The 24825-nt window shown below is 33.9% G+C and overlaps 1 protein-coding gene across 4 annotated transcripts in view; it reads left to right on the top strand.

The window, feature by feature from the left end:
* Positions 1 to 24825, top strand: part of ASCC3 (activating signal cointegrator 1 complex subunit 3) — a 413165-nt gene that overhangs the window by 99905 nt on the left and 288435 nt on the right. For all 4 annotated transcript variants that reach the window (XM_049897967.1, XM_049897961.1, XM_049897954.1 and 1 more), the window contains 2 exons: positions 22776 to 22976; positions 23431 to 23571. In XM_049897967.1, coding sequence (XP_049753924.1) covers positions 22776 to 22976; positions 23431 to 23571 — 342 coding nt within the window. The remainder of the gene's footprint in view (positions 1 to 22775; positions 22977 to 23430; positions 23572 to 24825) is intronic.

Below are 24825 nucleotides of genomic sequence, written 5' to 3'. Positions count from 1 at the left end.
TGAGACCACGATTGATGCAAGGCATTATGCTAGGAAGTGTGTTGGGTACAAAGAGGTTTAGAACTGTGATCCTGCCTTTAAGCAACTTGCTATCCAGTTAAGCAGATAGAAAACAAACAAACAGACAAAAAAAAACGAACTCGTTACTGTTGAGTTGATTCCAGCTCATAGCGACCTTACAGGACAGAGTAGAACTGCCCCATAAGGCTTCCAGGGAGTGGCTGGTGGATTTGAACTGCTGACCTTTGGTTAGCAGCCGTAGCTCCCTGTAGCTTTTAACCACTGTGCCACCAGAGCTCCAAGCAGGTGGAACTGATGTTGAATTCTCTGCATCACCTCTGGCACATTTTGTGGCATGGGTTAGGTACCATAACTCCTCTGAAGTTCAAATCACAAGATTTGTTTTGAAGGTTCCATGAGGTAACACATAGAAAATGTGTAGCAGTGTCTGTGGTGATACTTTTTAGTTGATTAGTGAATTTGGAGCCCAAGTGATGCTTATATAAACTGTTCCTTTGGTTAATTTCTCACTTTGATAACTGAGTTTTACCGTTTAATGCTTTGAATCTTCCTCTTAAGAATTCTTGGTAGTTGAAAATTATTTTGGTATAAATAACTTTTAAACCCTAAAGTGGATAAAGAAATAATGAAGTAGAAAACTTTAAATTAATAAAAATGAAGCAAAAGAAACTTGTATTTCCTTAGTTAATATTATACATTTTACTTCATTAGCTGCATTATATTGCATTATTTAATTTAATCCCCAGATATAAACCCTAAAAGCTAAGAAGTTTTAGAGAGGGCAAGTTTAAATTTGATGCAGTGGTGCAAATATCAGAATGCCTTGTTTTTTACATTCTCAATAAACTCTTACATTCTTGATGAAGTTCAGAGTTGTATGAAAATAATAGATAATTTTGGATAATTTTATATGCATTAGAAGAAAGAAGTATATAAAGGAATCTCAATGAATTCTTAAACAACCTGATAGTATCATGCTTTATTACATAACTTCATGATTTCTTCCTTTAAATGCTTTGCCATCCTTTCAAATCTATATATTATACAAAAAGTTAAAGCAAAATGTTTTTCTTACAGGCTCTGTCCCCTACCAAATGCTCCCTAATTTGATACATATTTTTAAACAGCCGTTTTCATGAGTAAAATGTTCTTTGTTCTTTCTGGAGTAGATCGTGCTAGGTTATTAAAAAACAAACAAATGAAAACACCTAATCATTGTTTTGGGGAGTGGGTAGGGAAAGTTGAGCACTGGTGGCGCAGTGGTTAAACATTTGGCTGCTAACCAAAAGGTCAGTAGTTCGAAACCACGAGTAATTCCATGTGAGAAAGATGTGGCAGTCTGCTTCCATGATGATTTGTAGCCTTAGAGACCCTGTGCAGCAGTTCTGTTCTGCCCTCCTGGGTCTCTGTGAGTCGGAATTTGACTTGTCAGCAATGGTTTTGATTTGGATTTAGGGAATGTTAGGATAACAGTTGCCAGTATTGCCTGTATTTAAGAATCTCTTAGAAGCTGTTAAAGAATGTATGAAATACTATTCCCCACCCTAGGCAAATGCAGAAGACTCTGAGGGACTGAGTCCTAGAAATACATCGTTTTAAAAAGCACCCAGACCCCCTACTCTGAGTATGTGCAACCTGTTGTCAAAAGCGCTGGCCTCTTCAGCACATTCTCAGCTGTGCCCCTCTTAGCAAAATCTTTGAGTCATTCTCCTACTGTTCTTAGTTAGGGGTTCAGTGTATTTGGAACTCTACCATTGTGAGCATCAGACCTCATGTGGGGAAACAAGCAGTAGCTGGATTTAGAAATTGTTCTGTAAATTTAGAGGTAAGATAATTAGAAATATAAGTGACCTCACACATGCACTCTCTCTAGTTTTGATTGTTTGCCCTTATTTTTTTGGTTGATATGTTTCTTTTTTAAAGTCATGTTTATTGAAGTATACTGTCTTTTGGTGGTACAGTACATGGGTTTTTACATTACATAATCATCTAAATATCAACATAATCAAGAAATAGGACATTTGCATTACCCCAAAAAGTTTCTTCCTGTCTCTTTGTAGTCAACCGCTTGTTCTGCCCCCAGTCCCTAGAAACCACTGATCTGTTTTCTTTCCCTCTGGATTTGCCTGTTGCAAAATGTCATGTAAATATCTTGGCTCTGTCGCTTAGCGTAATACATTTGAGATTTATCTGTATTGTTGCATGTTCATTTTTATTAATTTTATATAAATATTTATAAACTTAAAAATTTGAGTTTAAACATTTTGTCCATTTTTTATTTAGGTGGTGAATGTTCTTTATATATTGGGAATAAAAGTGTCTTTTAGATATATATTTGCAATATTTTCTCCCATCTGTGGCTTGTCTTTTCATTATCTAAAAAGTGTTTTTAACAGAGCAAACATTCTTAGTGTTGTTGAAGTCCATTTGATCAACTTTTTTTTTATGGATTATGTGTTTCTTTTGTGTATGTCATATCTAAGGAATCTTTGCTTTATCCAGAGTCATCAAGATCTCCTCCTTTGTTTACTTCCAGAAGTTTTAACTCTTACATTTAGCTCTATGATCCATTTTCAGTCAGTTTTTATATATGGTGATTGACATGTGTTGAGGTTCCTCTTTTTTTTTATATATATAAATGTCCAATTGTTAAGGCACCATTCATTGAAAAGACTATCCTTTCTCCACTGAATTGCTTTTGCACCTTTGTTAAAAATCAACTGACCATGTATGTGTGAATCTATTTTTGATTCCCTCCATGTCTGTCATTTTGCCACACAGCCTTGATTACTGCAGCTTTTATAATAAGTCTTGAAAACGGGTATTGGCTATCCTCCAACTTTCTTTTTTTACAAAATAATTTTGGCTAGTCTAGCTCCTTTGCTTTTTCATATAAATTTTTAGAAAGTTTGTTTTCTGTAAAATTTCTGCTCTGATTTTAATCAGGTTTCCTCCGAATCTATTGATCATTTTGGGGAAGTTTGAAACTTAACAATATAAAATCTTCTAAACCATAAAGATAATATATCTGTACATTTATCTAGGTCTTCTTTGATTTTCTTATGATTAATTTATAATTTTTAGCATATGTTTTTCACATGTTCTGTTAGATTTATACCTAAGTTTTTCATGTTTTCTGATCCTGTTATACATGGTACTTTTTAAAAATTTTCAATTTCCAATTGTTATTGCTTATGTAGAAAAATATGAAAGATTACATGCTGTCAGAAGGCAAATCCTACAAGACAGAACCTTATATAGTGTAGCGTAATCACAAGAGTGACATCCCATCACCTTTGCTTTATTCCTTTGGTTAGAACCAAGTCACAGATTCCACCCATACTCAAAGGCAAGTAAACCAGCGCGTGAACACCAGAAGGTAGAGATTGTGGATTATTTGCGGTCACCTTAGAGTCTGTCCACCACTTAAAGTCTTCCTTTTGACACTTAAGTTTTGAAACCATCTGAAAATGATGCATAAGTATGATGTGAAGTAAAGATCCAAATTCATTTCTTCCCATGTATATAACCAGTTTTCCTAATACCATGTATTGAACTATTTTTCAATGAATTTCAGTGTCATCTCTGTCAGAAATCAAGTTTCTATAAATGTGGTTCTCTCTTCTGCTCCTTCCTGTGCCAATACCATATACCAAAAAAACCAAACGCGTTGTCATTGAGTTGATTTCGACTCATAGCCACCTTACAGGACGCGTAGAACTGCTCCATAGGGTTTCCAAGACTGTAATGTTTACAGAAGCAGACTGCTCCATCCTTCTCCTGTGGAGCATCTGGTGGGTTCAAATTACTGCCCTTTTGATTAGCAGCCAAGCATGTAACCACTCCACCACGAGGGCTCCTTCTAATGCCATATATATTGTCTTAATTACCACATTTTTATAATAAATCTTGAAATCTGCTAGGTCCAGTCCTTTCCATATCCCCCAATCACCAACAAATTGTTTTTCTCAATCTTGGACCTCATTCTTGTATATAAATCTTAGAAATACCTTGTAAATTTCTCTAAAAACCTTTTTGGTATTTTGGATTAAAAATGGATTGAATCTTATAGATTTATATGGGAGGTGTTTATATCTGTGTTATTGAAATATCTTAGTGTTATGAAAAATGTTTTATTTAGGTCTTATTTAATGTTTTTCAGTAAACTAACATTTTCTCATAAAGGTTATACATTTTTTTGTTAGATTTTTCCAAGGTATTATATATTTTCTGGTTACTAATTTAAGTAATTTTAAAATTATATATTCAGTTTTTGGCTGGTACATAAAGTACATTTTTTGGTATGTTAATGTTATATCCAACTACTTTGCTAAACATTTCTATTACTGCTAGTAAATCTGCTTGAAGATTCTTTTCAGTTTTCTTTATAGACAATTGTATCATCTCTGAATAAAGGCTTTCCAACTCTAATATTTTTTTATTTTTATCTGTATTGACCAAAACCTCTGCAGTGTTGAATAGAAGTGATAAACCTTTTAACAAATTTTTTTTTTCAAATTTTGACTATAGTAAGGTTCCAAAAATTGCTTCCATCTACCATCCTATCTTTTATGGACCATACATGATGTTGTTGTTAGGTGCTGTTGAGTTGGTTCTGACTCTATATAATGTGCATTTTGGTGATCGTAGTTTCCCTTTCTATGTAATGTATACTATACACATTTTGATGTTTTTCTCTTTCCTCTTGTTGATTATTTGACCCTACCTAAAAAAAGAAAAAAAAATAGACTATATTAGATTACTCTTTTAAAATCTGAGACTCTGTGATTTAAAGAATTACCGTGCCTCCCTCTATAGAATAAAAAATATAGATAGATAGCTGCCATCGAGGCTACTTTGACTCATGGTCTCCTCATGTGTGTAAGACTAGAGCTGACCCCATTGGGTCTTCAATGGCAGAGTTTTGGGAAGCAGATCAACAGGTCTTTCTTCCAAGGCTCTGGGTGAACTCAAACTTCCAACCTTTTGGTTAGTAGCTAAGCATATTAACCGTTTGCACAACATGGTTATTTCTAAATTTCTGTGCTTGAGGAAATTAATGCCATGTACTTTGCTAATCTTTGCAATACATACACATACACTTAACATTTCTTTGCAATACATACACATACACTTAACATTTGTATTTTGAACTAACTAAATCAACCATTAATATGTTCATTTATATGTCACATGCTTTTGCTGTGTTATTATTTATGTTAAATACATCTTGCACTTGAAATCATAATAAATTACTCAGATGTTGTTAGAGTAAACACTAGTAGAAAGTGTCTGTTTTTCTTTCAAAACAACTGTATTGAGGATTCTTTTAATGATGAACTATTCTTTAAGAAGATGTATATTTAAAGTGATAGCCTTGTTTTATTTAATTAGCTTTGGAAAGTTTAAAGTCATATATACTGTAAAAAAAATTTTTGAATTAAGAATTTACCCATAGTTTAACTGCCTATAATATTTCATGGGCTTGACCACAGAAGTGCCCAAATGCTTTACCCTCTTTAAAGATTTCAAGCAAGCTAGTGGAAGTAATTTAAAAGTTAAAATCAGAGCTGAAACCAATTATTACCATAAATGCCAGCCAAGAAGCTGAAAATGACATTTTCTTTGTGGGATTCAACAGAATTTGACAGAGACTCTTTTGCTTCTATTTTATTACCATGATTATAAGTGCAGCTGTTTATCAGAAGGCAGATCCTACAATCTGGGCCAACAGGACTGTTCGTAATACCAATTAAATAATGGTGTCTTACACTTTTAAGCTACAGCACTTCAAATGACATCCTGGAGGAATACTTGAGTTCATCTATGAAGTTCCTATTTTCTGTGAAGTTTAAAGTAAAATATTAACTTCATAGAAAATAGTAGGTTCTTAGCCTCCAATTTCACTTCCGTTTTAAGTCTCTGAATTTTGTATGCTTAATTAAAGCACTGGTTTGGTGAAACCAGCTCTCGTTTATTGTAGTGGTTCTGTCTAAAGGCAAGCAAACGAAATCTAGCCAAACCAAACCTGTAACTGAGTTCAGCTGTCTTCTCATTGACTGCGAATGTGACTATGGGCATAGTACCTTGGTAAAGGTGTTTTAGAGTGACACTTGACATGTTGAATTATTCCTAGAGTGTGGTGGTGAAAATGCAGATCTGGATGGTTTGTCAGTGGAGCTTGTTATAATTGTGCTGTCCAGGTTTTGTTTGTCTTTTTAAAATCCCCTCTTGAGAACTTTATTTTTCTTCGTTTTTCCTCAACATTCAAGCCTGAGTTCAAGCCATACCTCTCCTGGAAGTAAAGAGGGCATGTTACCCACCCAAGAACAGATTAGTGCTTCCCTCTGAATCCCATCATACCTTAAGTTCTTGTTAATGGTGGTTTTACGATTGTTTATGGTTTTCTTTCCTTGTATTTTTGTCTTCAAGGCTGGTAATGGTTTCTTATTAATGATTTTATCCTCAGTAGGTGAAGTATTTTTAAAAGGGCTTTCTATTAGCGGGGCATTAGAAAAAAATTTTTTTTGTGTGCTTCTTAGTGGGACTTTTCAATATGAGAAAGTTTTTAGGAATTTCAGTTTATTGGTGTATTGAGTATTTTTGGTTTCTGTTTTAAATGGTGTAAAAGCATTCAGTTAAGTAATATGAATGGATTATGAATTATGCATTGTGATTTCTAATTATTTTAGTTGGGATTTCTTATTGCTTTTTTCATATGTAATAAAATTTTGACTTAGTTTCATTTTAGAAAATAACTTTCTTGATTTTGACAAAATCTTGCAGTCGTACTTCCTTCAGAGATTTAATAGAAGATTACTCTCCTGAGGTCTTTTGTTGTTAAAACTTAATTTCCGCTGAACAGATCTTCTGGCTCAAAATGAAATATTATCATGAAACATTCGAAGGCGTGACTTTTCAGTAAAGAGAAACTAACAGTGGCTATGCTCTGTCTTTCATGTCTCTTACTTAACAGTATTCAGTAATTTTTCTGTGCATTTTAAAAGAGAGTACAAATTAAAATTTTTATGTTTTCTAAAGATTTTGGAATCTTTGTATAATGAGAGGGTGAATCAGTTTTTACTTTGTATTACTATAGATGCGTTATATATTTATGTCTAGAAAGAAAGAAAATACTGTTGTTGTGAATACAGCAAGACAATACAGATTCTTTCCCCTTTTATTTGGGCATTTTTAAGATAAATATTTTTATCTAAAAAGAAAAGCATTTTTGCATGACTGATTTTAAAACTTCTTCATTTCAAAAAAAGTAAGAGGTATGTAAAATGTAATAACTAAACTTACGGAATGTAAAATTTCCTTTATAATCCCAGCTCAAAGCGAACAGTTTGGTCTAAACCTTTCCAGAATGTTTGATGTATTAATAAATTATAGGTAATTAGTTATGTTACTGTTCTGTGACATTTATTCACTTACTAGACATATGCTCTTATAATCTCATATCTCTTTCCTACTCTATTTACTGTAATTCCTGAAGAATGGATCAGGAATTACTTATCACAATCCTTATTTGTGGACATGCAGCTTGTTATTTGTTTTTTCTTGTTATAAATGATGTTATAGCAAATATATTTGTGTTTATGTCTCTGACATTCTTGTTCATTTACCTCATTTGAATTAACTTTTTGGTGGAATTTTAAGCTAAACACTGTGCATATTTATGATGTTAGTCATGTACAGGTGACGTATATGAACGTATAAACATTACCAAGAGTAATAAATTTTTAAAAATCTTCAATACTTGGATTAATAAAAAAATATTTTTATAATTCTGTATTTGATAATGGCTATTTTTTTTCTTTATGCTTATTATTATAAAATTAAATCATTCAGTAAAAAAAAAAAACAGGATTAGGAATAAAAGTATAAAGTAATAAAATCAGTAATCTTTGCAAGCTTTTAACCTGGACTTTTAACTTGGACTTCAATGTTGGATACCTGAGTTCCAATCCTTGCTGTGACTCTCACTGGCCATTTATCTTTGGGCAAGTTCTTTAAACTCTCTGTGCTCCCCTTTCCTATCCTTAAAATTAAGATAATAATAAACAGACCTGCCTCGTGGGTATTCTTTGAGTATTAAATGACCTAATCTGCTTAAAGAATATAAGCCACAGCCTAAAATGTAGTAAGTGTTCAATAAAAATGTTAGTAAATTGCTACTATTATCATTAAATAGATTAGTAAAAATTTTACTTGGTGACAAATAATAAGGAATATGTTATAGCGGGAGGGTGCATTTTGGCTAATAGCAGGATACATTTTAGGCTTGCATTTTTTTTTTTTGGTTGTAGATGTGGGCCTCAGATGAAGCTATAGAAGCTTGAATGAAGCCATAGGTCTAATGTCTCAAGTATTGGAGGTAGAAAGAGAACCTGTTGCTTTCTTCCAGGTCTAAACGTTTAATTGAGAAATACTTGTGTAACTAAAAATGTTAAAACCAAAAAAGAGAATGTTGGAGAGGAGGATGAGGGGGATGTATGATTGATATTTAAAACAATTTTAAGGACCATCAAAAGTTTACCCCCACCCCCCCAGGATAGAACTCTGGCAATAAGGAGGAGAACTTTTTAATATGAAATATTTTTCTAATACTTAAGAGCTTATTTAGGTTTCTGTGCTTAATCAGACATTTCTTTAGTTTTTCCTTTTTTTTTTAAGCAGTTAATTTCATTTCTTTGTGTGTCTCTTTTTCTTTTAGCATTGGTATTACTGTCACGTTTCAAAAACCAGAAACCTTTATATAGTGAAATGTCTCTTATTTATCCATCTGCCCAGGAGGTCACCATCCTTTCCCATTGATAACCATTGTATTTAGATTTCATGTATTCTTTGGAGTTTCTACAATCAAATATAAGTATTTTTTTATTATCTGTTCTCCTCCCAACTTTGGACAAAAAAATATCATAACACTATTCTGCGTTTTACTTTTTTCACATAACAAGATCTTTTCATCTCAGTAAATAGAAAACTTTCTCATTTTTTTTATGCCTATGTGGATGTGTTGTAGTACATTTTAGCCATATTTGTTTGATGGCATTTGGACTGTTTCCAGTTTTCGATATCACAAATAATTTTGCAGTGAATAATCTTATCCATACACAATTTTGCACACGTGCAAGTATGTTTCTGAATAAATTTAAAAAATGAAATTGCTAGGCTAAAGGTTATATGCATTTGTGAGAGAAAGGTTTTTTTCTTCTTTTTTATCTTAGACCTGCCTTTGGGAAAGAAGTGTTCACAAAATGAAATAGATTCTATTTTGCAAGAGTGAATTTGTGTTCACTGGAAAGTGTTCATCTGTATCAATGGGTTTCAAACTTTTTTGAGAACAACCCACATCAAAAGTTATTTTACATTGTGATTCAGTACATTCAAACAGTTAAAACAAATATGAGGCATTCCAATATTTTCTATTGCTGGTCACAGTGCACGAACGTGATTTCACAACCCACTAACAGAGTATGACCTCCTGTATGAAATACACTGATTTAGAGTTTAGTTGACTAACTCTGCTACATGTTTTAGCAGGGAATCCCTGGTTGGGCTATATGTTGTTGTTGTTAGGTGCCGCTGAGTTGGTTCCGACTCATAGTGACATAACCAAACACTGCTTGGTCCTGCACCATCCTCACAGTTGTGGTTGTTGTAGCCACTGTGTCTTCCCATCTTGTTGAGGGTCTTCATCTTTGTCACTGACCCTCTACTCTACCAAGCATGATGTTCTTCTCCAGGAACTAGTCCCTCCTGATAACATGTCCAAAGTATGTGAGATGAAGTCTGTCCATCCTTGTTTCTAATGAACATTCTGGCTATAGTCCTTCCAAGTCAGATTTGTTCATTCTTCTGGCAGTGCATGGTATATTCAATATTCTTTGCAACACTAAATTTTAAAGGCATCAATTCTTTGGTTTTGCTTATTCATTGTCCAGCTTTCACAGGTATTGAAAACACTGTGGTTTGAGTCAAGGGCACCTTAGTCCTTAAAGTGATATCTTTTTTTTTTTTTAATACTTTAAAGCGATCTTTTGCAGCAGATTTACCCAGTGCAATACCTTTTTTGATTTCTTGACCTCTGCTTTGATGAGTATTGATTGTGGAACCAAATAAAATGAAATTCGTGAGAACTTCACTCTTTTTTCCATTTATGATGATGTTGCTTATTGGTCCAGTTATGTGAGGATTTTTGTTTTCTTTATGTTGAGGTGTAATCTGTACTGAAGGCTGTGGTCATTGATCTTCATCAGTAAGTGCTTCAATTCCTCTTTTCTCTCAGCAAAAAAGGTTGTGTTACCTGTATGTCACAGATTGTTAATGAGTCTTTCTCCAATCCTGATACACATTCTTCTTCATATAGTTCAGCTTCTCAGATTATTTGCTCAGAATATAGATTGAATAACTGTGGTGAAAGGATACAACCCTGACACACACTTTTCCTTAAGCCATGCAGTATCCCCTTGTTCTGTTTGAACAACTGCCTCTTGTTCTAAGTATAGGTTCCTCATAAGCACAATTAAGTATTCTGGTGTTCCCATTCTTCACAATGTTGTCCATAACTTGTTATGGTCCACACAGTCGAACACCTCTGCAGAGTCAAAAAAACACAGGTAGACATCTTTCTGGTAGTCTCTGCTTTCAGCCATGATCCATCTGGCATCAGCAATGTTACCCCCTGTTCCATGTCCTCTTCTGTATCCAGCTTGAATTTCCTGCAATTCCCTGTTGATGTATTGCTGCAACTGCTTTTGAATGATCTTCAGGAAAATTTTACTTGTGTGCGCTATTAATCGTTGTTTGATAATTTCCGTATTCTGTTGCATCACTTTTCTTTGGAATGGGTGCAGACATGAATCTCTTCCAATCAGTTGGCCAGGTAGCTGTTTTCCAGATTTCTTGGCCTAGACTAGTGAGCACTTCCAGCGCTGCATCCGTTTGTTGAAACATCTCAAGTGGTATTCCGTCAATTCCTGGAGCCTTGTTTTTTGCCAGTGCCTTCTGTGCTGCTTGGACCTCTTTCTTCAGTACCATCTGTTCTCAATCATATGCTATCTCCTGAAATGGTTGAGTGTTGACCAATTCCTTTTAGTACAGTGACTCTCCGTATTACTTCCATCTTCTTGATGCTTTCTGTGTCATTTAGTATTTCCCTTGTAGAATCCTTCAGTATTGCAACCTGAGGCTTGAATATTTTCTTCAGTTCTTTCAGCTTGAGAAATGCTGAGCATGTTCTTCCATTTTGTTTTTCTCTCTACAGGTCATTTCACATGTCATTATAATACTTTGTCTTCTCGAGCCACCCTTTGAAATCTTCTGTTCAGCTCTTTTACTTCATTAATTTTTCCTATCACTTTAGCTACTCAATGTTCAAGAGCAAGTTTCAGAGTCTCTTCTGACATCCATCTTGGTCTTTTCTTTCTTTCCTGTCTTTTTAATGACCTCTTGTTTTCTTCATGCATGATGTGTTTGGTGCCATTACACTACTCATCCTATCTTCAGTTATTAGTGTTCAGTTCAGTGCAACAAACCTATTCTTCAGATGGTCTCTAAGTTCAGATGGGATATACTCAAGGGCATATGTTGGCTCTCATGGACTTGTTCTAATTTTCTTCAATTTCGATTTAGACTATGTAGTCTCCAAAGAATTCCTCACGGTTCTCCTGCAGCTAAAACAAGCAAAAAATAAGCATGGTTTTTGTTAATTTTTCGAAAGTCTCACTGAAGTGATTTTTTATTACTTTTGGATTAAGGAGTTTGTGATATTTTAAAAATAATAGTACATGCTAGCATAATATCTATATTGTTGTTGTTAGTTGACATCAAGTCGATGCTAATCCTATGTATGCAGAGTTGAACTACTCCATAGGTTTTCAAGGCTGTGACCTTTTGGAAGCAGATCACCAGGCCTTACTTCCAAGGTGCCTCTGGGTGTGTTCCAACTGCGAACCTTTTGGCTAGTAGTCGAGTGATTAGCCATTTGTACCACCCATGGACTCCAATATTTGTATAAAAAAACCAAACCAAACCCATTGCTATTTAGTCGATTCCAACTCATAGCAACCCTCTAGGACAGAGTAGAACTGCCTCATAGGCTTTCCAAGGAGTGCCTGATGGATTTGAACTGCCGACCTTTTGGTTAGCAGCTGAACTTTTAACCACCATGCCACCATGGTTTCCAGTATCTATTTAGGAGAGAGATATAGAAAAGTAATTTAAATTTGGATTTGTTACAGAGAAGTCAAGTAATTTCTTAAGGATAAACAGAGAAGATGGACTGTTAAGTATCTCTTACCATAATTTTTATGTAGTCTTCATAATGTGATAAGTTCTATGATATGGTAAATGTTTAATTTTCTTTAGGGTTTCTTTTGCTACCTTAGTGTTAGGAAGATTTTTTAAAATATTAAAAAAAAATGTTTTGCAACTTTTTCAATTTACCTTTTTTACCTTGGGGGTTGGGGGGAGGTTATCAAAGCAAATGTGGCAGTTGCTAATGCAATCCAAGCTAACTTCAAAAAAAAAAAAAGAAACTACAGTGAGTGAATGTGGAAAAAGATAATTTGGCTCGTATCTGTGATACCAGATGGAAAACATTTGTCAAATTTAATAAATAACATGAAAAGAAAAATTTATATCAAGCTTCTGTTCTGGAGATGGAGAGTCATTGTGCTTGACATGGAGTGTTTTAAGTATTTAATTTATGACAATTTATCAACTGTGCAGCTCACAGATGATAATTATGATTTAATCAGAATGACTCAGCTGAAGCAAGTACTGAAAAAACATCATAATTGAGCAGTTGCTTTGTGCCAGGTACTATGCTAGGCATTAGGGGAGCAGATGAAAAACATAATCCGCAGTCCTTAGTAATCTCATATTCTAGAGGGAAGTAACTCCGTATATGTATTATCACTTTAGAGAATATAAGTGATTTCATTTGATCAAATGAAGTAGTTGTCAATCTTTAATAAAGGTGAAAAATGTGGCTTATTTTGAGACTATTTTATGTTCCAGAATTTAATATGAGGTGGATTCTTAGCCCGATCTGTTTTAGATATTGGTTTGGAATATAGAAATAAGTATGAGTGATTTAGTCAATTTTATTCTTTAACACATTAGATAAATGATTGTATTCCTGTTTCAATGCATACTAAGGATAACTTTATAGAGAATAAGAGGCGAGAAAAAACTAATTTCCTTTCTCTTCCTCAAAGTATCTTCAAAGATAAAAGATTTCAGTCTGAATTCGGTGACCTCCATATTATGGCAGGGCTTTTCAGACCACGTTAAGTATTTTGGATGTTGCCCTAAAAGCCTTCCTTATAATACAATCTGCAATGTTATGACAGTATATTCATAAATTAAAAAAAAATTTTTTATGTGTAAGCTGGACATACTCTGGAACTGCAGTGTTCATTACAGCTGCCACTAATCACGTGTGGCTACTTAACAATTCAAACGTGATTAGTCTAGATTAGTGTGAGTGTAAAATATATTAATTTCTCAGATTTAGTGTAAAAAAAGGAAAATAAAACATCTCATTGATTTTTTTATTACATGTAAAAATTATGTTTTGGATATATTTGGTTAAATAAAATGTGTTATAAAAATTTGACTTTTTTTTTTAGCTTGTTAATGTAACTACTAGAAAATTTAAAAAACTTATATCACTCCCATTATATTGCTACTGGACTGTGGTAATCTAAAGAAAGGGGTGTTTTAAAAAAAAAACAAAAAACTGTCTTTGGATTGCTAATTTTTTGTTATGTGATGTTCTGTCTTCTATTATTCATGGCAGAATGTGAGAGGATAAGGTCTGAAAATTGACTTCTGAGTTGTTTATTCGCAAGGCAAATTCATTTTTCTGTATAAACATACTAGGCCAGATAAAGATACCTGCCCTAGTATGTTTTCATAATTTACCTGAAATTATATTAATATAGTCATAAACCTGTCTATCCCAAGGTCGCTTTGGCTTAGACCAAAGTCCTGAACTTGTCTTTCTAAAGCCATTACTGAGATTTCCTGAGCTTTAAGGAGGGTGAGAATTAGAAGGCAAAAGGTGATTGCCAGTGATTACCCTTGTAAAATATCAAGCAATTTCTGTTACCTGTAAACTTTTCCAGAAATATTTTGAGAAAGGATTTATTCTCAGTGAGATGAGAAGGGAGAGTCAGCATAGGAAAACAGTTCCTGTCCTTATTAAAGTATTCCGTTCCAGTTTTTAATGTGTCTTTTTTTAAAACATGGTTGTAATCGTAGTATAGATAAAATTTTGTATTGAACTTTTTTCACATAAGGTTTTTCTCATGTTCCTTCGTATTTCTCCTTGCTTATCATTTTTTTATCATTTTAATGGATGCATAATACTACTTTGAATAGTTATGTCATAATTTACTTCGTTATCCCTCTAATTTGAGAAATCACTTGGTAGTTAGGAAAACTGAAAGTTTATCATAGGTGTATGACCTGTAATTTTAATTTTCATGTTAACCTTCAGTAATTATCTTTTAAAATTTTTATCTGCATAATGATTATATTATATATCTGTATTAAAATGGTAAAATGTGTAGGATTCTTTAGCTTATGTAATCATATGAATTGCTGAAGTTAAATAATTGTACTACATTAAATTTATCTTTTAGTTAAATTGCATGTTTGCTGAATAGAGAAAACATTCCTCAAATATGTGAGATCTTTGACATATTAGATTAGATATGGTTTACCTTATAAACAAGTCTTTAATAATCTGTGGAAAACCAAGAATTATTATTCAGTTTTTAGAGGCAGCTGCGAAATTTGATTTAAAAAAAAAAAAAACCTACATTGCCTTAATATATACCAGATGTCCCTTTAGTAATGAAATTTATATCATGTGTAGTACATTGTATTTAACCATAAAAAAGTTCTTTTTTAGTTAGATGATTCAAATTTAGTCTGGTGAGTAATTATGACAGCACTTACCTAGTCTAGCATACTGTGTAACGACATTTCATTAATCATAAATGCAGTTGAGAAACAGAAAACAGCAAAGACTTCTGTGCAACCAAATTAGAGGTCAAAGTTTTTATGTAAAAGCTTGTATGCTTTATTCCTACAAAAATTCTAGACTTTTACCTGGCATCTACTAATTTCTTGTTTGAGACAGAATTTGAAAAGATTACTGGGCCAGAAACTTACAAATTTTGGGTCCGCTACTATTTGGTGACCTTGGGAAAATCACTGTATTTATCTGGAAATGAGTTTTTTTTTTTTTTTTTTTTTTTTTTCTTCAATCCATGACCTTTCCACTGACCTCCAAATTAAAATTCAGTTACCTATTTGAATTTTCTCCTTGGCTATCTAATAGGCCCTTCAGGTAGAGTGTTTGGTCTTCTCTCCCAGTCCGTCCTTCTAACCCTCCTCATATCATCAGTAGAACTGCCTCCATCTACACAAGGAAAAAAAAAATCTTTGATTTATCCTCATTTCATCCTCTCACATTTAAGTCATCATCAAATCCTACTGGCAATTTCTCAGACATGTAGTTTGTATCCTACTGCCTCTCCCCGTTTCCACTGTTGTCACTGTAACGTAAACCTGTATTATCCCTCACCTGTATTACACCACAGTCTTCCACCACTCCCCAGACTTCTCCACATGGCAGCCAGGTCTTCAAGAGATGTGAATCATATCATGCCATTCTTCTACTTAAAATCCTACAGAGACTTTCCGTTGTATTGAGAATAAAAATTGAAGCTTCTTACCTTGCGTGCAAGACCCCATGATATGACTCCTTTCTGCCTTTCCTATCACTTGTGTGACCACTTATCACTCAACCACACTGATCTCTTTGTAGCTCCGTGAACATTTCACCTTATTCTTGATTTAGTGGTCTAGCCCTAGGTCTTCATTCTGCCTAGAATCCTCGAATGCACTGTACTTCCAGATTTACTCATGTTGGCCTGCTTTTTGTCATTTTAATCTCAACTCAGGTTACCTCCCTAGAGGCACCTTCCCAGAAAACCAAATCAAAAGAACTCTTATGTCCTACTCTTGTCTATTATACTAGTTATTAATTTTTTTTCATACCATTTATTAGTATTTAAAATAATCTGTTTATTCATTAGTGAACATGTTGATTTTTCTATCTCCCACCCATCATTAGAACGTAAGCTGCATGACAGCAGAGACTTGGTCTACATTTTTGGCCATTTGAGCAGTGACTGGCACTAAAAGGAGGTGCGCAAATATTTGTCAAATGAATGAGTGGAAGATGACCCCGGCCACGAAGGAAAGATGAATTTTTTTGTTCGTATATCCTGTTAAGAAAGCCCAAAGTCATCTATTTTAAAATACTTACTGAAAATTGTTTTATATGTACATATGTATACATATATATGTGTGTATATATAATACATATACATATATATGTATATAAAGCAGGGAGTGGTATTTAAAGACCTTTAAAATAAAAAACTACCTAATTATCTAAAAGAAAATTATCTAATTATCTGATGAGTACTCAAGGATATTAGATGAGGTGTTCATGTAAATTGTTTTATTGTGAATCCATGGCTGTTAAGTAGAGTGTGATATGCAGCATGATTTCTGAGGAATATTCCAGTGGTAGAATTCCAGCATGTAGAGCTTGGACTGAGTGTGTTGGATTGCCGTCATCTCTGTAATTCTGAAAGTTTGAGTTTAACACATACGCTATCTAGCTATAGAAAACTTAAACTGTGAAAATTATACACTTTGCTTTTTAATACTTTAAATCGATCTTACACAGTAGATTTGCTCAATGTAGCACATTGTTTGATTTCTTGACTGCTGCTTCCATGGGCCATGATTGTGGATTCAAGTAAAATGAAATTCTTGACATCTTCAGTCTTTTCTCCATTTATCATGATGTTGCTTATTGGTCCAGTTGTTAGGATTTTTGTTTTCTTTATATTGAGGTGTAATCCATACCAAAGGCTGTGGTTTTTGTTCTTCATCAGTAAGTGCTTCAAATCCTCTTCACATTCAGCAAGCAAGGTTGTGTCATCTGCATAATGCAGGTTGTTAATAAGTCTTCCTCCAATCTTTTTTCATATAGTCCAGTTTCTCAGATTATTTGCCCAGCATATAGATTGAATGAATCTTGTGAAAGGATACAACCCTGATATATACCTTTCTTGTCTTTAAACCATGCAATATCCCCTTGTTCTGTTCGAATGACTGCCTCTTGTTCTAAGTATAGGTTCCTCATGAGTAAAATTATAAGTGTTCTGAAATTCCCATTCTTCTCAATCTTATCCATAATTTGTTATGATCCACACAGATGAATGCCTTTGCATAGTCAATAAGACACAGGTAAACATCTTTCTGGTATTCTCTGCTTTCAGCCATGATCCATCTGATATCAGCAGTGATATCCCTTGTTTCACACCCTCTTCCGAATCTGGCTTAAATTTCTGGTAGTACCTTGTCAAAATACTGCTGCAACTGCTTTTGAATGATATTGCATGTAATATTAATGATATTGTTCAACAATTTCTGCATTCTGTTGGATCACCTTTCTTTGGAATGGATACAAGTATAAACCTCTTCCAGTCGGTTGTCCAGGTAGCTGACTTCCAAATTTCTTTTCATAGATGAATGAGTTCTTCCAGTGCTGCATCCATTTGTTGAAACATCTCATCTGGTCTTCCATCAATTCCTGGAGCCTTGTTTTTCACCAGTGCCTTCTGTTCAGCTTGGACCTTTTCCTTCAGTACCATTGGTTCTTGATCATATGCTACCTCCTGAAACGGTTGAGTGTCAAGCAGTTCTTTTTGGTACAGTGACTCTGTGTATTCCTTCCATCTTCTTTTGATGCTTCCTGCATTGTTCAGTAGCTTCTGCATAGAATCCTTCGAAATTGTAATCCAAGACTTAAATTTTTTTTTCAGTTCTTTCAGCTTGAGAAATGCCCAGTGTGTTCTTCCCTTTCAGTTTTCTAACTCCAGATCTATGCACATGTCAATAAAATACTTCACTTTGTCTTCTCGAGCCATCCTTTGAAATCTTCTGTTCAGCTCTTTTACTTCATCATGTTTCTTTTTGCTTTAGTGACTTGACTTGCAAGAGCGAGTTTCAAAGTCTCTTCTGACATCCATTTTGGTCTTTTCTTTCTTTCCTGTCATTTTAATGACCTCTTGCTTTCTTAATGTATGATGTCCTTGATGTCATTGCACAAGTTGTCTGGTCTTCAGTCATTAGTGTTCAGTGTGTCAAATCTATTCTTGAATTGGTCTATAAATTCAGGTGGCATATACTCAGTACCGTATTTTGGCTCTCATGGACTTGTTCTAATTTTCTTCATCTTCAACTGAAGCAATGTCTGTCTGCTGCTAGAATATTTTAAACTTAAGCTTATTTTATGTACACTATCTTGGAATGGACAACATAAGTCTGTTGTCTTAGCCCCTGCCTCAAGACCCCATGCACAGTGGATCTGAATGCTGCCCGCTCCTGCACCATTAGCATAGTTGGTTGTGGGTTGAATTGTTGTAATCCATAGAGTTTTCATTGACTGATTTTCAGAAGTAGATTACCAGGCCTTTCTTACTAGTCTGTCTTAATCGTGAAGATCCACTGACACCTGTTCAGCATCATAGCAACACACAAGCCTCCATTGACAGATGGGTGGTGGCTGTGCATGAGGTGCATTGGCCAGGTATTGAACCTGGGTTCCCCACGTGGAAGCCAAGAATTTTTCAACCCAATGCATGCATCTTAATTACTTAATGCTTTAAATATTTGGAAAATAAATATGTATATATGATTATTTTAAACAGTTAATGTGGTGTATTTAATATAAAAAAAAATATATACATATATTTTCTAGTGAAATATATCACCCAGATTATTTAATAAAAACTAAACTGTGCATTCGAGAGCAGCCTGTGAAGTCAGTATTGGTAAGAGATATTCAAAGCATTTGCATTTTCTGTAGAATGACATAGATAAGTCATATTATTTCTCTAAGGTTAATAGCCTGATGAATCTAAACTATTCCCAGTCAAGTAGATTTAGGATAAAGCTTGTAACATTTAAAATATTTCTTATCTGCTGATTATGATATGTTTTGAATGGCTTAGTAGTTCAAAACCAATTGAAAGGAAAAATTTATTTAGAATGACTAGGCTATACATTAAACACAATAAATGAGCTATGAAATACTCAGTTTTCTGTTTAAAAGCAAATGCTAACATACTAATAAAAATAATTTGTTTTTCTTAATGCATTTGTAACATATAAAGTCAATACATTTGTTTCTTTTAATTTAGAAGAATAGCAAATATTCAGAAGCAGAGATTGTTAGTGTCTTTTTATTAGACATTTATGTATGTATGAGGAGCCCCAGTGGCATAGTGGTTAAGAGCTATGGCTGCCAACCAACCAAAAGGTCAGCATTTAAACCACCAACTGCTCCTTGGAAACCAGATGGTGCAGTTCTACTTTGTCTTATAGTGTCACTATGAATCAGAATTGACTCGATGGCAATGGGTTTTAATGTATGTATGAAATTAAATAAAACAATGAATAGTATTACTACATAGTTCTAAATGTGAGAAAAATATGAATTTGACTATACACTTTCTTCCTCTTTAATTTTTGTTTTCTTAAGGCATTTATGAATATAATTTGACTATCATTCAAATATAAGAAATCTCTATGCATAATGAACCTTAATTGTCCTATGTTCCAGTAATTTACAAACATAATCTGATACATGAGCCCTCTAGTGATTTAATGCATAGAGTTACCGTTGCTATCTGCACTTTTCTTTATTTTTACCCAGTTTATTGGTGAAAATTTCTCGTCTAAATTTCAAAGTGGAAACATAAGAAACTTGAGAAGCAGACCACAAAGTCATTTATAAAATTTTGGAGGGATATTTTTTTTTTACTTGCTGTTTCTATTGAGCATGCTTTGTTGATGGTAACGCAGATATATGCAGCTATATATGTATCTATAGGTCGCTGTGAGTCGGAATCGACTTGACAGCAGTGGATTTGGTTTTGTTTTTTTGGTATTTTCGAGCTTACTGGTTCATTTGAAATGAATTTAGAGACTCATTGACTGACAAAATAAATCTTCATTATTTTAAACAGCCAGTGTGGTGGTAATTTGTATTTGGGGCTAGGATAAACTCAGTTCAGGTCTCATCTCTGCCACAGTTTACTAGAGTTGTGAATTTAGGTGACTTATTTAACTTAATGTTTCAGTTTTCTCTGCAAGTAAGCCTTTCAAAGTAAAAACTTTCCAGAAGTTTCTAGAGTAATTTCTAAAATATTATTTCTTAAGTATGTCATTTGTCCAAATGAAACCATAGGTAAGTGTATATAATAGGCAGATAAATCTATATTACATTTTATATTATTTTTTATTTTTTAAAAAAACAGCTTTAATACCAGTTGCCATCAAGTTGAGTGAAACTCATGGCAATCCCAGGTATGTCAGAGTAGAACTATGCTCCATCATGGGATTTTCAGAGGCTGATTTTTTTGGAAGTAGATCCACCAGACCTTTCTTTCGAGGCACCTCTGGGTGGACTCTAAGCTTTTGGTTAGCAGTGAACCACATTAACAGTTCGCAGAATTGCATACAATGAACTGCATATATTTAAAGTAAAAATTTGGTAAGTTTTACCTGTGTAAACAAAGGTGAAACCATCAACACAGTCAAGACCATGAATGTAATTGTCACTTCCAGAAGGTGCCTGTGGCCCCATACTTTCTTATTCTCCCCTTCCTCCCCATCCCCAAGCATCAAATGATCTGTTTTCTGTCACTGTGGATTAGTTTGTATTTTCTAGAATTTTTTATGCAGATGGAACCATACAGTGAGTACTCTCTTTGGCTGACTTTTTCACTCAACATAATTATTTTTAAATTCATCCATGTTGTTGCTTGTCTTAAGAACCTATTCCTTTTTGATATGAGATAGTATTCCATTGTATGGACATACCAGGTTTTGTTTAGGTATTATCTGGTTGGACATTTGAGTTGTTTCTGATTTTAAGCTATTACAAATAAAGCTGCTTTATACATCCACTTACTAGTTTGTGTGTGTCTGTGTGTGTATGTATGTATATATTTACACTTCTATCTCTTTGTGTAAAACCTAGAAGTAGATGGCTGAATCATATATAGGTGTATTATGTTCAAGTTCTTAGGAAATTGCCAAACTCTTCTAAAGCGATTGTATCATTTTACATATCTACTAAAATGATAATTGAGTTCTAGTTCCTCCACATCCTCAATAACACTTGCAATGGTCAGGCTTTTTAATTCTAGCCCTTTTAATAGGTGTGTAATGTTATCTTATTGTGATTGTAACTTTGATCTCACTAATGACTAATGATGTTGAACATCTTTTCAGGTGTTTATTTGCCATCTTTGGTGAAATGACTTCAAATCTTTTGCCCATTTTTATAATTGGGTTGTTTTGTTATTATTGAGTTTTGAGAGTCCATTATATATTCTGCATACAAGTCCTTTATCAGATACGTTTTGCAAAGATTTTTTCCCACCACTGTGGCTTGTGTTTTCATTACATAGATTTTCATTTTAAGTCCAGTTTCTCCTATTTTTGTTTATGGATTATTGTGTTGCATCTAAGGAAATCTTTACCCAGAATATAGTGCACCTTGGTAAATACTTCATGCACACTTGAGGTCAATTTATATCCTACCGTTGTTGGATGGGAACCCTGGTGGCATGGTGGTTAAGTGTTATGGCTGCTAACCAAAAGGTTGACAGTTTGAATCCACCAGCTGTTCCTTGGAAACTCTATGGGGCAGTTCCACACTGTCCTATAGGGTCTCCATGAGTCGAAATCAACTCGATGGTAGTGGGTTTGGTTTTGTTGGTGGTGGTTGGATGAATAAATGTCAGTCAGGTTAAGTTGGTTAACAGTGCTATTCAAGTCTACTATATCCTTGCTGATTTTCATGCTTGCTTGTTATATCAGTTATTGAGAGAGGGTATTGAAATCTCCAACTGTAATTGTGGATTTGCCTATTTCCCTTTATATTTCTATCAGTATGTATTTTGAAGATCTGTTATTAGGTGCAGAAGCATTTAGAACTATGTCCTTTTGATAAATTGATCTCCTAGTTATGAAATCACCTTAATATACTTTGAAACTATTTTACCTGACAATACAGCCACTCCAGTTTTTTCCCATAAATCCCATCCTAGTATAGTGGGTTTGTCTTCTTTGCTTTTGTTTCTACTATTCCTGCTGCCTTTTAAAAATGTTTTTTAAAAATTGAAAATATCAAAACAGAATTTCCTACTGATTATATCTTCAGAAAGTCTTATTTGCTCTTTCTTTAATCATATCAGTCTAAAACTAGAACATCGTCATGAAATTTGTAAGTGAATATAACTGTAAACAAAACTGTATTGAATTGTGTTTTCTTACATTATCAATTTATCATTGTTTTGGGCCTGAGCAAAGATGTGTATAAAGATGAAAACATAGTCTCATTATCCTATCTTTAAAATGTAATGAACTGCAATTCCCAAATGCATTAGGATTGTACCGTAGTTGTGAATTGTTCTTAACTGCACTCACTTTAGTTTAAACAGAAACCATTGAGAGACTAAACAAATTAGTAGAGTTTTGTTTTTTCTTTTTTTTAACCAAAGAATGTAAATATTTACATTTCATGTTTTGTATGGGTCCTTCGTATTACCACCGTTTATGTGTCCTTTCTTTAGATTGGGCAGCTGGCTTTTAAAGGAATGAAGAGACTCAATAGAATCCAGTCAATAGTGTTTCAGACTGCCTACAACACCAATGAGAACATGCTGATTTGTGCCCCAACTGGAGCTGGGAAGACCAACATTGCGATGCTTACAATATTGCATGAAATTCGCCAACATTTTCAACAAGGTGTTATCAAAAAGAATGAATTTAAGGTAGGAAGCTAACAAGCCAAACAGAAACCTTTTCAATGGTGAAATAAAAATGATGTCTCAGTTGAACATGTTATATGAAATCTGGAAGTTTTAAAGAATATTGTATTTGAAGTCACGTAAAGAATGCTGCTTGATTTACTTTATCACTATCAAGGCAGTCCCTATTTGCGTTATGAAAATCCTATTAGCTCTGTGAAAAGCTATGAAAATATATTTAGCTTTGAAGCAGAACCAATTTTCAAAGTGATGAGGCTGTATAAACAAATTTCATTGTCCTTTAAAGAGCTGCAGTTATCCAACAAAGATAAGTACTTTTCATATATCACTATCAAGATTTTTCACTTGAAGTAGCTAGAATCATATTTCACAATAAATTGTGACTTGTATTGGCTACTGTGAAACAAATGACATTGTAGTTTTGCTCATTCATCAAGCTAGTGTTTCTTTCATACAGATTGTGTATGTTGCTCCAATGAAAGCCTTGGCAGCTGAAATGACAAATTACTTCAGCAGACGTCTAGAGGCACTGGGCATCATTGTGAAAGAATTGACTGGTGATATGCAGTTGTCAAAATCTGAAATTCTACGCACTCAGGTATGTTGCTTGCCTGGATCTTTTCTTTAGTATAATTCTTTTTATCAGGTAATTCATCAGATGATTGTTAGCAACTATAACTTGAATGATACATAGTACAAATGTAATCAAATTATTTTATTTTTAATTACTTCTTACCTCTGCAGTACAAAAATGATTTTTGCTGGTACTTTGTTCTATGATCTTCTAACTTCTGTGATTATTGATGTATCTTGAATATTGTTAGATTTTATTTGTAAATTTTAAGTCCACGTGACAGTAAGTGTTGTTCTCTTGAAACAGTAGGAAATGAGGCTGTGGATGAGACCAGAATTAAATTTTAAGAGTATCTCACTAGTTTTCTAAGCAGTTAGTAAGGATGGTTTAATGTATAATAAAAGTTTTTAGTCATCTTTATTTCATCAAATGGGAAGTTACTAAGTCATGTACTGTACATAGCACTATTATTAGCTGAAATGAATAACAGTAGATGTTTAAGATACAGGTCCTGCATTTAAGGTACACTTGCTGAGTAGGCAAAAAATATGTCAACGCTACACCTAGATCATTATTACTGGAAGCAACATGTAAGTAAGGTGATGTTCATAGTGTTTCTAAAAATAAAATAATGGATGATCAGATATTACTGGGTTAGTTCAGGGGAGTTTGATGGTAAATAGATGATAAATCTTTTGAAACAAGGAATGGACATTGATTTAAAATGTGATTGGAGGATGTTTTAGTTTCCTGGGGATGCTGTAACAAATTACCACAAACTAGATGGTTTAAAACAAAAGAAATGTGTTCTCTTACAATTCTGTAGGCCTCAAGTTCAAAATGAAGGTTTAGGCAGGTTTGATTCCTAGAGGAGAATCTGTTCCATGCCTTTCTCATAGCTACTGGTGTCTGCTGGCAATCCTTGGCATTTCTTGGTTTGTAGATTATCACTCCAGTCTCTGCCTCCATCTTCACACTGCCTTCTCCTCTGTGTGCACTTTCCCCTTTTCTTCTGGTCCTTGGATTTAGGGCCCACCCTAATCCAGTATGATATCATCTCAAAATCTTTACCTTATTTACATCTGCAAAGACCCTTTTATCAAATGAGGTCACATACACAGGTTCTAGATGGACATATCATTTGGCGGCACTAGAGAAAGTATGCTGAGTATACCAAACCAAATGACAAAGATGAAAAATTAGATTTCAGTAAAATGTGTTTTGGGACTGGTAAGGATAATGTACATTATAATTCACATTTTTTGTCAATTTTATCCA

Source organism: Elephas maximus, chromosome 1 (genome assembly GCF_024166365.1).
Source record: "Elephas maximus indicus isolate mEleMax1 chromosome 1, mEleMax1 primary haplotype, whole genome shotgun sequence".
Taxonomy (NCBI): Eukaryota; Metazoa; Chordata; class Mammalia; order Proboscidea; family Elephantidae; genus Elephas; species Elephas maximus.
Note: the sequence above shows the minus strand (reverse complement) of the source record. Positions and strands in the feature narration are given on the sequence as shown.